Genomic DNA, 16,485 nt, shown 5'->3' with positions numbered 1-16,485 from the left:
ATACAGTAATCGGTGTGAATAAGTTGGGTGGCAGATCTTACCGATTCCATGTGGAAACGCCTGTAGGTGATGAAGTTGTTCAAGGCCTTTAAGTTTATTATTAGCCGGTTTGACCCGTTGGGTTTTTTGACCAGGAAGAGGGGGGAGTAAAAGCCTGTCTTTACTTGATCTTGAGGAACCAGGGTGACCACTCCTGAGAGGATGAGAGATGAAACTTCCTGCCAGATGAGATAATGGGTAGAGGAAGAAGTAGAAGATAAGGGTGGCATGAATCTTGATGGCGGGGGGGGGGGGGCACTGAATTCTATCTTGTACCCTGTGCTGACAATATTCAGGACCCAAGGGTTTGAAGTAATGGAAGTCCACTGAGTGACAAACCCCAACAGACGCCCCTCCCAATCTGGCGTCACTGCTTCTTCCCTCCGGCGTTGTCAGGGGAACTGGAGAATAGAAACCCCCGGCCTCTCCCCCCTTTAGGATAACTCCAACGTCCCTGTTTACCTTTGCCCCGAAAGGATTCCTTGGTATTCCTGAAGGGACGAAAGGAAGGTTTTTTGGGAGGAGCTTTGTTCTCTGGAAATCCCCTTTATCGGAGGCTCTTTCTAAAATGGCGTCCAGTTCTGGCCCGAAGACGAAATCTCCTGAAAATGGGATACTGCATAATTTTGATTTTGAACGGATATCACCGCCCCATTGTTTTAGCCACAAAGCTCTTCTCGTAGCATTTGTTAATGCCCCTTCTTTAGCTGAAAAACGGACACCTTCTGCTGCGGCATCAGCCAAGAAGGCAGTAGCAGATTTCAGGAGTGGAATACTTTCCAACAGAGAAGCTATAGGAGTGCCTTCTCTGATATGCGAATCTAGTTGGTTCATCCAGAAAAGGAGGGTTCTGGCGACTGAGGTTGCCGACAGGTTGGACTTTAGACTGATCATGGATGTTTCCCAAGCTCTCTTAAGAAGAGCGTCTGCCTTGCGGTCCATAGGATCCTTAAGTTGTGCAGAGTCTTCAAATGGTAGGTCTTTTTTTGACAACCTTCGTTACTTGTACATCCATTTTTGGAACAGAGTCCCAAACTCTTGAGACTTCTTGATCAAAGGCGAGACGTTGCCTAAACCCTTTGGAAGTGGTTATCTTCTTCTCTAGGTCCTTCCATTCTTCCGTAATTAAACCTAAGAGGGTATCATTAACCGGAAAGATGCATTGTTTTTTTAGCCTTCAGCCCCCCAAACAACTCATCCTCTCGGGACATGCAAGGAACTTCCTCTTCAATATTTAGAGTTTCGCGTATAGCCTTTTGTAGGTTATCTAACTCTTCTAATTGGAAGAGGTGACGCGGATCAGTTTTTTGACTTATATCCTGGGAATCAAGATCCTCCGTATCGACTTGAGAGCAGGATGGGACTTCTGAATCATAGTTCTCTTCCTCAGAGGAGGAGATGTCCGCTAATCTCGTTTTTTTAGGAGGGGGTTCCTTCTGCGCTGCCGAAGCTACTGAAGCAACTACTTTTTCCTCAATAAAGGATTTTAACTCATCCATAAAAGAAGTTCTCTCTTCTCACATGAACTCTTCAATACAAGTTCTGCAGATGGGCTTTGAGTATGCCTCAGGCATGGTATGAAAACACATGTTACATTTTTTAGCAGTACTTCTGCTCTTCATAGGCTTGCTAGCCTTCTCAGACCTTTCCGGTCTGTCCTCTTTTCCTTTCCCCTTAGTCCCTTGATCCTTATCCTAAGGAAGAGGTTAGGAATGAATAACTTGGGGTTCTAAAGTATATAGTAACAACTTACTAGAACATGCTATACAGCACCACTTACATGACCAGGAGGGTGGAGTATGCCCAAGTCTGCCTCATCAGCCATGTCAGGAATGTCTGGGACGGCAAAACCACTGAAACGGTACATGCACCAGTACGAGACACCGCAACTGGCCCCCATGATAGTGCTAGTTTAAGTACCTTATCGGGGAGCCCATCCCCCTAGCAGGTGGCTGTTGTGCGCCTATTCCGGCGCTCCGAGACGCACTGACCTCACTTCCGGTCGCAGCCGGAAGTCGTCATCGGCGCAAAGGACTCCTGGGAACGGAGCGCCTAAATGTGTCGCGCGTCCTCGCGTAGGCCGTCGACACCCACTGGAGAGGACCGAGCTTCCGGATCACCTAGGACCAGGGAGGGAGACCCAGCCGTAGACCCGATCCGGAGGGGAACTACAGCCTGCAATAGACCCGCGTAACCCCAGGTAACAGAAAAAACGCCCCCCCCCCCCAAATTTGGAGGAGAGGGAGAGCCTCTCTGACCTATCCCCTGTAGGGACAGGAAGACACTGGCGGGAGGATGCGGGTGGGAGGCTTTTTACCTCTCTGCTTCCTGTCCCTACAGAGGTCAAGGGGCATCCTCCAAGTGGACCGTTATGGGGGACGTATTGGAAAGAGGGTTTCCGTTTACCACACATTTAGATGTAGATCTTACCCTGATGTACTATGCACAGCTTCTCTATCATGACATATGCCACACTTTCCCTGCTGAGCCGTGCAGAGTGCCCAGCTTGTAGATTATTACCCTATTTGGGGTATTGCCGTGCCCGGAAGAACAAACATCATGATTTTTGGAGTCTTTGTCTCCAATGGAAGGATTTGTGCACGATATGACATAATGGCTATTTTTTACTTTGCACTTTCATTTTGTGTCCACCTGTGGGGTTAAAATGCTAACTATACCCCTGGATTAATTCATGGAGGGGTTTAGTTTCAGTTTATATGGTTTTCTACTGTACAGGTCCCTATTGGCATCTACAAATGTTTCATGATGCCAAAAAGAAAAAAAAATGTAGTCTGTGCTCCAAATGCCAGTTATTCCCTTTTGAGCCCTGCTGTGGCTCCATCCTGCAGATTATTGCCATTGATATTTTTGGGTGGTTTGTCCCCAGTGGCATGAGTTGGGCTGATTTCATTTGTCACTTCAATGGCACATTTGAGAAAACCATGCAATTTTTATTCTGCACCATTCACTTTATATTACATTTTATCCAGCATCTTTGGGGTTTGTTGAGCATTTTAACCCCTGATGAATTCTTCCTGGTGGTAGATGCCCTTTAACGTAGAAACAGGCTTTACAATCAGGATTAACTAGAATTCCAATTGTAAACCTCAAAAAAATAATCTTGTGGAAAGAAAAAACTAAATGTGTGGAAGCTGTCTTAAAAATATATATATCCATGGATAACTCCTTTAAATATATGTTCAGCTGTGGCACTGTGGGGAAATAGTAGCCGGCAGTGCTCCCGTACACCTGTCTATATCCCGAAACTAATGCTGCAGCAGGCGTATGGCAGTTTATTTATTTTTGACTACACCCAGGCCTAAGAAATATATACCTGGACAACCCCTTTAATAGGAATTTGTTATCAAATGGTGAAAAGAAGCAACCCTGAAAATCTGTGTAACTTTAAGAATATTGTTAGTAGCATCAGGTCCATAAAATTGTATTTATATTGAAGGTTTGTTGCCAGAATATGGTGCATTGTGCACCTGCCATTATTGCTTCATTTCTTATTGTTGTGCTGGTGGAGCCCACCATGTATATTTGAAAAGAAGATTTTTGGTTATTTCAATTGCTTTGGTCAATAATGCGACAAAATTTTCAGAAATGTCTGTCAGGGAAAGGGCTAAAGGGGATTGCCCATGAAATAAAGTTCCCAAATATTAACCCTCTAGTGATGCTAACACAATTAAGATATTTTTAAACCCCTTACTTTACAATTTTACTCAGTTTTATTGTTTCAGTTCCTATAACTCAGTGATGGTCAGTGTAAAATTCCAGAGGGTGGGTGGGGACTCTTAGACACATTGGGGCTCATTTACTAAGGGGCCGAATCGCCGGGTTTTTCCGAATATTACAGATTTGCGCCTGAATTGCCCCGTGTTTTTGGTGCACGCAAACGAATTGTATCGCATCCGTGCTGGCTTGTACGCGACAGAAATTCATTTAAAAAAGAATGTGTCTCTTGACACGCACCGAAGAGAAGAAGGTCAACTCCGGCGGACCTAAGCGCAGCAGCTACACCTAGAGGACATCGGGAGCATGGACCTTAGTGAATCCCGGCAGAACCCGAATCCTTGTCGGAGAAAGCGCCGCTGGATCGCGACTGGACCCGGTCAGTAAATGAGCCCCATTATGATCCCTCTGTACTGACAATGTGATTAGATAATCAGGGTCCAGGGTTTATACCCCACTTTCATTTAACTTCTGAACATTCACTAGTATATGCCACATAGAAAAAGAAATGAGACAGAGGAGAGGTGATGAGATCCATGACATGGATACAACACAATGACACCCTGCTAACTCACCTATAACACACCCTGTCAACAATACTATATGTCAGCTATAACACTGTCAGTTCTGCTATATGCCTCAATCTCCTGCTATAAAGATCTTATCTTGCCTGTAGCTTGTATATGAAGTATGTGAGTGAGCTCTGTAGACAGGAGAATCTACTCATCAGAAGAATCCCTTTATGCCCAGTCCACGATCGGATCCTGGGACAACTAAATTTTTATACACCAGGACCTATAGAGAAAGGCTGGTATTTTTGTTAACAACAGTACATTACAGAATGTGTTCTTTTTTATACTGAGTAAATTTAAGAATCTTGTCTTTGTCGGAATACCCTTTTGAGTACTAGTAAAATTATTTGGGGGGAGGGGAGAGATTCTGCTGTGCTCAGTGAAGAGATCTCACTCACACCAGGGTGAATCCAGATACAATCCTATAACAAATGAGTTTTTCTTTTACTTACAGTTCAGCTATTGTGAATATCAAACACAAAAGTATGGCCAGTGAAACGCAAGCGACTGGTAACTAGCAGCCGGTGTCTTGTAATGTTTAAATGCAAGACACTGGGTCCTGGTTAACAATAGCACGTGTTTCACTCGGAACAAATATATATATATATATAAATAAAAATATATATCGGGCCAATGTTTGCACTCTATGTGAAAATGACTTAAGTAAACTGGGTGACCTCTTTATTTATCTAATTGGCAGATAAATACATTTCTTGGAAAAATATGAACACTTTTATTATACTAAAATTACCTTAGAAGATCCTTGTGATCAATAAGAACTTGTAAGTAATCTGCCAATTTCTTTTGCATCAATGAAAGGTGCAACCAAGCTCTCCCTCTACCAACAGAAGTCCTTCAAAACAAAAATTTAAGATAATCACTTGGAGAAAAATCAATGGAACATCAAAAATTATCTAGAAGTAAAACCTTACTAACTAAACCACCAACATTTTCTCTAGCTGTACCAACCTTTACTAGATTACCATAGATTTTGTGGCAGCTTACACATAGTAATGTTCATCCAGAACATGATCTTTACAACACAATAGGACTTTTTCCAAGTCTAGAAACAAAAGTCTAAGCTTAAAGGGAACCCTGTCATCAGAAACTTGCCGAATAAACTACTACCAGTATATTGTCTAGCAGCTTTACATCTTCCAAATCAAGTTTCTTTCATAGCCCAGGAAAGTTCAATCAAACAGATAATAAACTTTGAATAGACATATACATTTTTTTTTCTTTTCTTTCCACCGTCCCTTTAAGGAGGAGGGACATACCTGGGCAGGGGCTTCTGGGGGCTCCACAGATCTGATGGCATCACCTTCTGGCATATACATCCTGTCTGGAAGTTAATCTAATCACAACTACATTACCTTCAATGCTAGGTCTTTAAATCCTTTCCAATTTCCCCCCCGGTCTGTGAAATCATTGCTGCTCCTGTACTTCCGGGGGTGGGGTGGGGGGGGCTTTGTTCCGAGTATCCCAGGGTCAGGAAACAACTGAGGAACATGGAACAATAGATTCCAAGTTGTTTCTTGTCCCTGGAGAGGCGGGGAAGCCCTCCTGTCAAGTGCCCTTGTGGGTTAGGAAATTGAGGTGTTAGGAAAATGTAAATTGGTTGTATAAAGTCAAGGAGGTGGAGAGTTAGACAGTGAAGTCAAGCTCTCGCTGCCTCCGAACACCTCCACCCGTGACTTACATCATACATCAGGAGATCTGGTTAGCGATGTCTCTGGTTGTAGGACATCAATTACAGTAAAGGGGGCATTCTGAGACATGGAAGCATGAATTCAAAGTGTTAAAGTCTCGGCTTCCTAAACTACAAAATTAACACTCACTACAAAGTTGACTTTCTGGATGTTGCCACCGACCTGGGACATGAAAGAAATATGCCCTGGTAGGTGTTCAGCTGCTTGACAACATACTGGTAGTGGTTTATTAGGTATATTTCTGCAGACAGGTTTCAAAAAGTATTTAAAAATAAATGAAAAAGCTGAGTCCATTAATCTATAACAACCAATAATCCAGCCCTTACTGCTCTTAATGTTTAAAGAAATTTGACATATATAGTGAAGAAGCGATACACAGCAAAGTCAAGTAAGCAAAAAACAATTAAAAAAATAATAATAATTGTAATTTTCCCTTACAATTCAGTCTCAGTAAATAAACATATTCATCATAAAAATACTCTAAGGACGCTATTTTGAACAGTCCCTGTGGCAACTGGATTATACATACCAGCTTGGGCATGTCAATACATATTTAAATTATGACCACAAGTTCTGTTGCAATACTATTATAAGAAAATATGTCTATTTTAGGAAGGTAGTATACAGGCAGTCCCTGACTTAAGAACACCCAACCCAAGTTACAGATGGACCTCTGTCCAATGTGACCTTTGGTGAAGCTCTCTGGATGCCTTACTTTAGTCCCAGGCTTCACTGATCAACAGGAAGGTGTCTGTAATAAAGTTTTATGAATAATCCTTGTTCTTATGTGATGTCACACAGGTTGCACGGCTCGCTGTACCACACCGCGCACCCGAGTAACATCACATGGACCAGTGTTCATCTACAGGAAGTAAATGATGAAGCTTCCTGTTGCATTACAGCAGGAACTCAGAAAACAGAAATCTATAAAACCATGAACAATTGATACAGAAAGTAGATAGTAAAATTGTATAACTTTTCATTAGACAAACAACATCAAATATTTACTGGAATGTGGCTAACTCCTTTATATACAAAACTAACGTACGGATCTTGTACGTAACCTGGGAACTGCTTGTACTTCCAGAACATATCGGGGAAAGTGTTGGGTCTTTTTTTTTTATTAATTTTGCTTGTACATGGAAAAAAAACATTAGTACAATTTTGTTTATATATTTTGAGTTTTAAGTCTGGGTTTAACTTACTTAATTTCGGGAAGATTCCGTACGTTTGTAAAGATGTCAGCAGACTCCGGGCAAAGTTTTTCAACCAGTTCCAAAGGACCAAAGAATGATTTATTTTGACTGATAAAGCTCTTTTTAACTAAAAAAAAAGAATAAGGCATATATTTTTTTAAATCCAAGACAACCCCATTTAATTTAAAGGGGTATTCCGGGGATATGAACATCTGACACAAAAACCCATAATGATATAAATAAATGAATACAACAATACTCAATGTCATTAGTCACAAAACGGAACTTAAATAGTTTGATTTTAGGATTACAAAATTTATGGCCTCTCTAAAGTAGGTGGAGTTATCACTAAGATGGCCGCCACTGGAAACTACAAGTTCCATGATCCTTTAGTTCTCAGTAACTCCTCCTACCTCTTATGCTCTGCTCCCAGTGATGATGTAACAGACTGTGCTGCTCTGTTACCATAGTAATGATGTGTGCAACGGCCATCCCTGCACATCATAACACTGGTCATACTGGATGCACTGCAACCAACCGACTACAGCCAAACAGTGGTGATAACATGACCGTCACCAGCATTTTCTGCTAAGGGGAGCAAAGTTTAAAATAACAACTGATTACATATTAGCTTAAAATTTTGAGTACCCATTTGTATATGAATTATGCTTATTCCTGATATACCCCTTTAAGTGTAATATTAGAGGAAAGAGGGCTCACAGGCTGAGCCCTCTCCATAGCTGGTAAGCCTTTGCTGCATATTACCTGCAACACCCGCGATTGGTGCTAGCGGCTTCAAAACGATGGTACAATTATCACTTTATTGCAGCTATTTACCTGTAAATGCTATGCTTCCTGCCTCTCTCAGCCGCTCTGCATACTGATTCCCAGGAAGACACCATCCTGTGCAACAGGAGTTGCAACCTATGGATTGCAGGGTAAACAAAGGGGGAAAGGAGGGCTATGCAATGTGCTCATTCCCATCTCTTCTAAGTAATTACAAGAAGCAGCTCCTTCATTTCAGCTATGTTTATTCTACAGTCCACCCTCCTGTTACCACACACAGTGCACCTCCTCCACCTGCAGAAACTCAGTTTAAAAAAATAATCTAGCTTGCACAGAATATCACCCACAAGCCTGCTCCACTCACCACCCCCTTCTCTCTGGGCCCTAACAAGGCTACAAGTAAGGTAAGTGAGAATAAGTGGGGAGGGTCAGCACAGCATTATGATACACAATGCTGAAGACTATTTACTTCTGTGTGCGCTCTGTCTCCATGTCCTCCTGCATGTCAGCAGCTACTCTCTTATCGTTCTCAGTACTCCCCATCCAACACTGTCCATTATGAGAAGTGAGGGAAAGTTGCTGAGTTGACATCACAACCAGGTTGTGAACGCCTACTTCAGGAGGAGCAGCAGATTTTATAAGAAAAGCTGATGGATATATCAGGCTGGATTTCAGGCTAGGAAGAAGCCAGCAGCGGGTCTCTCCAGCAGTGTTAAAACTTATTTTGGCCAGGTAACTGCAAAGTTACAGTTTAAAGACCCACCCACAAATGCTAAATTTAATTTCTTTTCAGGTACAGTTTCTGCTTTTGTAGCCTACAAAATACCTTTGAAATTTATGCTCAGAAACCTATTGGCAAATAGTCTCCATTGTTCACTTGTTTAGCATGCAATGGACTGTCTGATGCTGGAAATTTTTATACCCTTCACAAAAAAATTTTGAAACTTGTGTGGAGCTTGATATCTTTTCCACACAGTGCTTTTAGAGAGAGGTTCTTCTCAAAAGGGGAATTTTCACTGTACAGTATATGTAAATATTTAAAATTCCTATTCACATATTGTGGTAATGTTCTATAATTTTAGGTCATATTGCAGATATTAAAGTGCCATTATATGTTTATACACAGTAAACACAGACCCTGAAACATGAATGTACACTTAAAGGACATCTACCACCAGGATGTAGAATTGTAAACCACTGACATACTGGTGTGTGCCCCTTAGGGTCTTTTGCATAATTATTAAAGCCTATTATTCTTAAAAACAAGGGCATAAAAAGCTTAAAGAAAAGTGGATCCTGCCAGAAGGGGCACACACCAGTATGTCAGTGTGCTTGGTTTACAATCCTTGATCCTGGAATTCCTTTAAGAAGTCTTTAAAAAAAAAAAAAAAAGAAGGAGGATGAGAAGAACCAAAAACAGAGTAAGCCTAGAAAAATAAATGTTTATGCTGTCCTAGAACAGAAATTACCTTTTAACCCATGTTTCAGGCAGTGCTCCAAAACAAAGAAAAACTGTTGCAGTGGAGGGAAATCAGACTCCAGACTTCTGTCTAGATTTAAAGCTGACTGGATCAATACTTTTATGGTGATTTTCATCATATTCATCAAGTTCACACGTTCATCCATCCCAATTCCTATATGAAAGACTGTAAAGCACAAAAGAAAATTTATTATAAAACACTTATTTTAGAGAAGAAAAAAAAAACAAAAAGAAAAAAAAGCAAGCAATATAGAATAAGACAAGCAGTGAAGTCATGGTTTCATTGATCTATCTGCATCCCATAAACTATTAGCATTTGAACCCTGCAATATCTTTCCCCACTGCTGGCTTATTACAGAATACTGCAGAATACAAGCACAAGGAACCTTGAAGACAATTAACCCCTCCGCGTCGCAACGTTTTTACGTTCATTTTTCACTCTCCACCTTCAAAAATCTATAACTTTCATTTTTCTGTGTACAGAGCTGTGCAACAAATTGTACTTCTCAGTAACGTCATTTATTATTCCATGTTGTGTACTGGGAAGTTGGAAAAATATTCCAAAGATGGTTAAAATGGCAAAAAAACGAATGTGTGTCACTATCTTGTGGGATCAATTTTACAACTTTTCACATCTACTTTTTTTGGTTCAGTACAATCACGGCGATAGCAAATTTATATAGGTTATATCGTGGTTTAGTACGGTACATTTTCAAATATTAACCCAAGGACCAAGCCACTTTAGGGCTTCTGGACCAAGTACGATTTTTTAAATCTGCCCTGTATCATCATTATAAGTGGTTATTGTGCTTCAAATTAGTGGAAATATTTGGATGATATCTTTTGCGTTTATTTATGAAAAAAATAGAAATTTGTCAAAAATTTGAAAAAATCCTAAATTTTCAAATTTCTAAATTCTTTTCTTTTTAAGTAGACAGTCATATGACCCAAATAACATTTCCCAAATGTCCCCTTTATGTTGGCATGGCTTTTTCCGCATTCTCTCGTTTTCCTAGGTTGTTATGGGGCTTAGAATTGTGGGTGCATTTTTTCACATTTTTATGAAAAATCGCCAAAAACCTATATTTACAGGCAACTGCCCAGTTTTGAAGTGACTTTGAAAGGCCTAATAATAGTAAAACCACCTAAATTACCCCATAATAGAAACTACACCCCTTAATGGATGAGAAACCAACTTTAAGAAGTTTGTAAACACTTTAGGCGTTTTACACGAGTAATAACAAAGTGGAGGAGAAATTTACATTTTGTAACTTTTTTAGACAATACATTAATTTTGGCTCAAAATTAAAAATTCACAATGGATTAAATGACAAAAAGCTCCAGAGTTTAAATACCCAATTTCTTCCAAGTACACGGATACCCTATATGTGGTGGTAAACTGCTGTACAGACACACGGACGGGTATAGCATGGAAGGAGCGCCATTCAGAGCAGAGTTGCATTATTACATTTTACAGGCTACAAAATGTTTATTTTATTGTACTGTGGACATATGTTTCCGGGATGAGATCCACTTTTGAGTTGAACCATTTAGAGGGGTTCAATAGCTAATTGATGAGATTTCATTAACCCTTTCTTGGTGAGGATAAGAAAATTATTCTTTTTGGTTTAGGGTTTTTAGTTTTTTCTTTGTAGGCTATTGACTGTACAATAAAAATAATATGTTAGCTTTATTATAGAGGTCACCACGATTACAGAGATACCCCATTTATATAGCTTTTTTTTACATTTTTTTTCTTTATGGTTACCTTGTTTTGCACAATATAGAACTTATTTTGTTGAGAGCCTAGAGTGGGAAAGGCATTGGTCACAGCCTCTCCAGTATATAGCCTGCCTGCCCCCGTGGCACTATATAGCTAGCTAGCCAGCCAGCCATCCATAGTACAATATAGGCAGCCTCCACCCCCGCCCCCCCGTAGTACAATATAGGCAGCCCCCCCCCCCGCCCCCCCGTAGTACAATATAGGCAGCCCCCCCCCCGTAGTACAATATAGGCAGCCCCCCCCCCGTAGTACAATATAGGCAGCCCCCCCCCCGTAGTACAATATAGGCAGCCCCCCCCCCGTAGTACAATATAGGCAGCCCCCCCCCCCGTAGTACAATATAGGCAGCCCCCCCCCATAGTACAATATAGGCAGCCCCCCCCCATAGTACAATATAGGCAGCCCCCCCCCATAGTACAATATAGGCAGCCCCCCCCATAGTACAATATAGGCAGCCCCCCCCCATAGTACAATATAGGCAGCCCCCCCCCATAGTACAATATAGGCAGCCCCCCCCCATAGTACAATATAGGCAGCCCCCCCCCATAGTACAATATAGGCAGCCCCCCCCCATAGTACAATATAGGCAGCCCCCCCCATAGTACAATATAGGCAGCCGCCACCCCCGCCCCCCCGTAGTACAATATAGGCAGCCCCCCCCCCCGTAGTACAATATAGGCAGCCCCCCCCCCGTAGTACAATATAGGCAGCCCCCCCCGTAGTACAATATAGGCAGCCCCCCCCCCGTAGTACAATATAGGCAGCCCCCCCCCCCCCGTAGTACAATATAGGCAGCCCCCCCCCCCATAGTACAATATAGGCAGCCGCCACAACCCCCCCCATAGTACAATATAGGCAGCCGCCAACCCTTTTAACACAATGTCCTTTGGCAGTTACAGTCTTAATATATACTCAACACGCTTATAAAAAAAGTTAACTAAAAAATGAATAAATGGAAATGGCTCTAAAAGTCCATGCACACTAACCGGCCATAGCTGCACAGGCACATTCTCTCTCCATAGAGAATAGAGTCACACAGCTGCTCTTATAGCCAAAGATAAAACACGTTCCATCTTTTTTGCGGCCACGGCACGGTGGGCACACACTCTCATTGTACCAAGCCCGGGCGCCATACAACTATGGGGGACATATATTCAGCCATATATACATCCCCTATACATTAGTGTGCAAGGACCACTCCACACTCCACTCCATTAAACAAACTCCATGAAGGTTCATTAGATTAACACACAGGTCTATGCCTCTTCCCCTGCCTGCATCTTTACTTCCAGATCTACATAGAAACCCATATAGCAAGGATGCACATGTGTGTAACGAGCACCCCCTTCTAAGAAGGGCCACACACTGGCTCCATGGCCAGGACCCCTCAACTGCAGCGCCAGACAACGCGCAGTAATCAGCAAGCATCAGGAGACACAGACGCGAGCCATTCACAAGTGTCAGCAGGTACCTGGACGACTGCGCTGACAGCTACGGACAATGAGCACACAGAGAGGAAAAACACAGCGACCGCCCATAAACACTGACCTCTAGATAAAGTCGGAAAAGTTTAAAAGAAAAAAAAAAAAAAAAAAAGAAGGAAAAAAGAAACACACTCAGCTTCTAGCAGTCATCACAGGGAAGCAGCGCCGCCCAGATAGACAGAGCTACGGGTGTCTGCTAGGGACATTTCTTGTTGTTTTCGGGACACGTGATGAATCATATGACCGGTCATATGCTCAGGGGGAAGTACGGCTGTCTATAGCTGATAATGTGGAGCTTCAGATGTGTATTTTCTACTACAGACAAGGGAGCGTCCTGTGTGTGTATATAGGGCGTCAGATGCCCCTATGGAGAGGGTGTGCTCCGCCCGAAGCCAGGGCACAGGTACACAAACCTGCTACCGGGCCGGCACACGTCACAGAGGGGGAGGGATGACGGCTGCGTAATATGTCCTAAAATTCTCCATGCACGGTGCGGTGAGACATTGGGGCAAATTTACTTACCCGGCCCATTCGCGATCCAGCGGCGCGTTCTCTGCTCTGGATTCGGGTCCGGCCGGGATTCATGAAGGTAGTTCCTCCGCCGTCCACCAGGTGGCGCTGCTGCGCTGAAAATCATCTCCACGCGCCGGAATGCACCACCTCGGACCAGGTGAAGGTAAGCGGTCACCAAGCGACACTTTTTCGGGTTTTAAATGCGGCAGTTTTTCCGAATACGTCGGGTTTTCGTTCGGCCACGCCCCCCGATTTCCGTCGCGCGCATGCCGGCGCCGATGCGCCACAATCCGATCGCGTGCGACACAATCCCGGGGCAATTCAGGTACAATCGGCGCAAATCGGAAATATTCGGGTAACACGTCGGGAAAACGCGATTCGGGCCCTTAGTAAATGACCCCCATTGTGACCAGGCGCCATAGGCGTTAATGGGTACCGATATGCGGACGCATATCGCTTCTCACTATTTTCGTGTGAATGAGCCCAGGTTGCATTCACACAAACGTATAAAAACAGCAGGGTAGCATAAGTATTCATTCATTACAATGGGCAATACAGCTATCCATTTTCATGGCCGTATTGCTGAGCTCTGTAAAAATATAGAGCATGCCCCATAAAAGTGTATGGGAACATAAAAAATACAGGTTGCATACATACTGTATACACTTGTGAACCATATGCCACCGTATATATGTGCAGTATCCCGAACCAGTGGGAGGTGCATACTATCAACCAGCCAATAGTCACCGGCCATCCTCTGCCAGCCCACTGTATTTTATACGGTGCAGATACGGTGACATACGTGCACATATGGATAAAAATTGTCACATACATACGGATTCATACAGCACGGAAATACAGGACTTGAGAAATAAAGAAATTGTAACTGCAGTCCCTTTAATGCTCCTCGTCTTATGGCCCCTCTTTTGTTGCATTAAAAAACTCCTATTCTCGTTGCAGTCGTGCATCTTCCTCCACCACGTCTGTACTGCAGCCAACCCTGGCAGACGCATTGTGATGCGCCTAAGGACACGGCAGAGATCCGTCGGTATTGCAGAGAGCTGACACCATAGCAAGGCATCCAGCACCTACTTAGTGTCATGGGCTAGCCGGATAAAGCCCAAAGACTGGGACTGTCCCGCTGGATCCTGGAGGGATGTGTTCTCATCTTCAGTTTTTCAGTTGCAGTTTTTGATGTCCAAACGTGGAGTGGATTGGAAAAAGAGGAAGAAAAGCTTCTCTCAATGATATGTTCTCTCCCATAATAATGCACACTTTCTTTTGACTTAAAAGCTGAACTTTTGATCCCACCCTCAGGTCCCATCATCTAATAAAAGCCCTAGTAACTGAGCTGAAGATGTGAGTCTACTGTTGCCACCCCCTCAAATTTAAAGGGACCTGTCACCAGAAAATAATAAATATCCTCCCATTCTCTCCCTTCTCCTACCCAGATATTATGGTCCCCTCACACTCCTCCTCCCCTCTTACTCTGTGGGCCCTCTCCTCCTTCCCCTCACATTGTAGTCCCTTTACACATCTCTCACACATTGTGCTCCCCCTCAAATCAAGTGTATTGCAGTGTAAGGGATTCAACAAGTGATGGAAAAGTTAAAAATAAAAAAACCATTAAAAATCTTTTTATGATAATAAAATAAAATTTCCATAATCTCCCCAGTTACATAGAAAATGTAAATAAATGTATATAACACATATTACTGCGTCCGTATTACCTGTACAATAAATCTAAATCAATATTGAAAAAAAAAATCACAAAAAATGTTGTAAAAAGTTATCAAAAGAAGTACGGCTGAAAAGAACTACTCTTTTTGCAAAAAATCCTTTTAAAAGCCCTAATCCAGATCTGTCGACATAAAAATAGAGAAGTTATGGCCCTGAAAAGTTGTAGAAAAGTAAAAAGAATGCGATTTTCTCCAATATTGGTTTTGCTTAGTACAATTGAGCAAAGATAAGAAAAACTATATAAATTAGTTATCACCTTAAGTGTAGTGAACCAGAGAATAAAGATGAAATATTATTTTTAAGTTACGTGATCGGGGGGGGGGGGGGGTGAATGCTAAAAATCCCCCCAAAAATTGATGATCTGTTTGTGTCCCCCTTAAAATAGTTAATAAAATCTCATGATATAGTTAATAAAGTCTATAGACCCCACAAAACGAATTGTCTATACATTATATCTCATCCCGTAAATAATACGCCCTCATATGTTCACATTACCAATTTATAGCTTGTACAATGTGACAATAGAAATCTGCTGTGAATGGCGCAAGACAGTGCCCCCATACAGCAGGTTACTGGGGTATCGGTACACTTGGGAGAAATTGGGCATTAAACTTTGCATAACATTTAATCATTTAATTCATTATGAACCTGTCAGTTTTGGCCTAGATGAATGTATTTTCCCCAAAATTTAAAAAGTTGCTAAATTGCAGGTCCATATTGTTTTAACCTATGTGAAACACTTAAAGGGTTAATAGACTTAATAGAAGTTGTTTTACTTAAGTTGAAGGGTGAAGTTTCTGTAGTGGGGTAATTTATGGGGTTTTACTATTATTTAGGCCTTTCAAAGTTACTTGAAATCTGAGTTGTCCCTCAAAATGTGAGTTTTGGTGATTTTCAAGAATATAAGAAAAATCGCACCTAAAGTTCTGCGCCTCATAACATCCCAGAAAAATGAGAGGAAGCATAAAGCATCATCCCAACATAAAGCAGACATTCTGGAAATGTTTATTATCAAGCTTCTATCAATGTTTTGGACTTCAACCTAAGAGGAAAAGATGTTGTCCCCTTATATAAAATTCAAGTAGAGCAAAGTAACGGCACTCACCAACTCCAGTAGAAGAAAAATCGTCCTTTATTGTGTACTGGGCATACGGGGAGGTAAAAATGCAAGCCTCGGCGAAGGGGCCGTTTCGGATGCTTTGGCGCTTTCTCAAGCCGATGGCTCCGCCCCTCCGCGTCACCGTATAAATGCACGTGACCACGGGTGAGCGGGGCGATCCTAAACTCTCAAAACATTGTATAACGAGACCTGCAACATTCATAAGACATCGTCATGTAAACAAGGCAATCGCCAATATCACATGATAATCAAACACTGGACACATGGAAACAGGTAATGATTAAAATGCCAAGAGCGGACTACAAGTCCCAGGAGGCGTAACACACGT

The 16,485-nt window shown here is 42.3% G+C and overlaps 1 protein-coding gene across 5 annotated transcripts in view; it reads right to left on the bottom strand.

Annotated features, from left to right (window-relative positions):
* The window catches only part of RUFY1 (RUN and FYVE domain containing 1), a 117,104-nt gene extending 104,122 nt beyond the window's left edge, over positions 1-12,982 (bottom strand). For 2 of the 5 annotated variants that reach the window (XM_072145785.1, XM_072145789.1), the window contains exons 1-4: positions 12,772-12,860; positions 9,507-9,683; positions 7,261-7,378; positions 5,098-5,199 (exon numbers count right to left, since the gene is read on the bottom strand). In XM_072145785.1, coding sequence (XP_072001886.1) covers positions 5,098-5,199; positions 7,261-7,378; positions 9,507-9,683; positions 12,772-12,838 — 464 coding nt within the window. In that variant the 5' untranslated portion in view covers positions 12,839-12,860. Of the gene's footprint in view, positions 1-5,097; positions 5,200-7,260; positions 7,379-9,506; positions 9,684-12,286; positions 12,309-12,771 lie in introns of those variants that run through there. The other 3 variants (XM_072145788.1, XM_072145787.1, XM_072145786.1) reach the window with 3 other exon arrangements.
* Positions 12,983-16,485: the final 3,503 nt, after the last annotated feature.

Source organism: Engystomops pustulosus, chromosome 4 (assembly GCF_040894005.1).
Source record: "Engystomops pustulosus chromosome 4, aEngPut4.maternal, whole genome shotgun sequence".
In the NCBI taxonomy this organism is placed as follows: Eukaryota; Metazoa; Chordata; class Amphibia; order Anura; family Leptodactylidae; genus Engystomops; species Engystomops pustulosus.
The sequence above is the reverse complement of the archived record's forward strand: the minus strand, read 5'-3'. Positions and strand labels throughout refer to the sequence as shown.